The sequence below is a fragment of the Protobothrops mucrosquamatus genome, unplaced genomic scaffold (assembly GCF_001527695.2).
Source record: "Protobothrops mucrosquamatus isolate PMUCROS unplaced genomic scaffold, P.Mucros_1.0 scaffold_178, whole genome shotgun sequence".
Lineage (NCBI taxonomy): Eukaryota > Metazoa > Chordata > Lepidosauria > Squamata > Viperidae > Protobothrops > Protobothrops mucrosquamatus.
Window position 1 is genome coordinate 561,066 of NW_015386254.1, and position 1,448 is coordinate 562,513.

Here is a 1,448-nt window from a genome sequence, read left to right on the forward strand (position 1 = left end):
GTTGCTAGTTAGCCAACCAGCAACGGGCATGAAACTGTATGCAGATGGAGAAGGGCAATCACCCTTAATGGGCGATCAATGGTGAAGGGCAATCACCCTTAATGGGCGATCAATGGTGAAGGGCAATCACCCTTAATGGGTGATCAGGATATGCATAGGGGATTAAGGGGGGGGAATACAAAGAACACAACAATTTTCACTGGCAATTGTGAAATCCAGCCATAGTAAACTTGTGGTTCTCTTCACGCAACATTAGCAATGACAGCTACAGTAACACCTTATTCAAACCCAGTGATGCTCAGTTGTTGGGACAAACCACCAAAAGTGGTTCATTCCTTCCTATGCTGCCTGACAGCCTCTGAAGGCTTCTGCCCTAGCTAGAGATACCATATGAAAATAGTCTGTGGGTCATATATTTTGAACTTATTAAAGTAAAAATGAGGTGGGTAACCTGTCGCTTCATCCCTCCCCAATATTTCACTCAGGGACAGTAGAATGAGTTGGAATGATGTTTGGGGTTCAGTTTTGCAGTTTGCAGAGGATATGTGGCCAAATCTTTGTCCCTGTGATAGGCCACAAAGCAATTAGGCAGATCCTGGCTTAAAATGTTTCTGCATTCTGCATCAGGTCAAGGGACATGTTGGTTACATTCATTGTCAGAAGGTACTCAAATAAAGAGGCATTCTCTGTATTACTCACCCATGTTGCCATCCAAATAGGAACCCACGGTCAGCCTGTAGTTTTCACTTTCATTTGCAATTTTGAAACTGAAATAAGTTGCAAAAGTTTTGGAACCATTGAAATCTTCCAGATCAATCCTCAACTGCTGTGTTCCTGATTTTCAAAGGATAGATGTTATTAGAGAATGAATACTAGAGATGCAGAAGTCCATAAGAGAAGCATATTGAACATTGTAGTAGACTTTCATTCCATAAAAACATGATCACAGTAGGATTATGAGCCATGTCCATTCAAAAGCAATGCTAACTAACCGACACAGATGGACAGAATCACATGCATTGGATGTTTCTGGACTTTGTGCACAATTAATCCAAAAGTGATCTTTTATCTTTTAATTAGTTAGGCAGTGAAGAAGGGACCTTAGATCCTCCAGGGACCTTAGATCCTCCGGCCCGGGTCCATCGGCTGATGTTATGCAACGCCAGGTCTGTGGTAAATAAGGCCCCCCTCATTCAAGAACTTATTCACGAGGGGGGAGCGGACCTGGCGGGTATCACCGAGACCTGGTTGGGCATGGAAGGGGGAGTCCCCCTTGTTGATCTATGCCCACCAGGTTTCCAAGCATTCCATCAGCTGAGGGCCCGGGGTAGGGGCGGGGGGGTGGCGGTCATTATAAGGGAGAGTATGTGTCCAAGGGAGACCACTGTGCCTCAGATAGACGGTGTTGAGTCCCTCCTTGTGAAGTGGGGGCAAGGGGTGCAAGTGGG

At 45.4% G+C, this 1,448-nt stretch overlaps 1 protein-coding gene across 1 annotated transcript in view; it reads right to left on the bottom strand.

Moving 5' to 3' along the window:
• Window positions 1–1,448, bottom strand: part of LOC107294276 (ryncolin-3-like) — a 12,380-nt gene that overhangs the window by 5,013 nt on the left and 5,919 nt on the right. Inside the window, exon 4 of the mRNA XM_015823502.2 lies at window positions 700–834. Coding sequence (XP_015678988.1) covers window positions 700–834 — 135 coding nt within the window. The remainder of the gene's footprint in view (window positions 1–699; window positions 835–1,448) is intronic.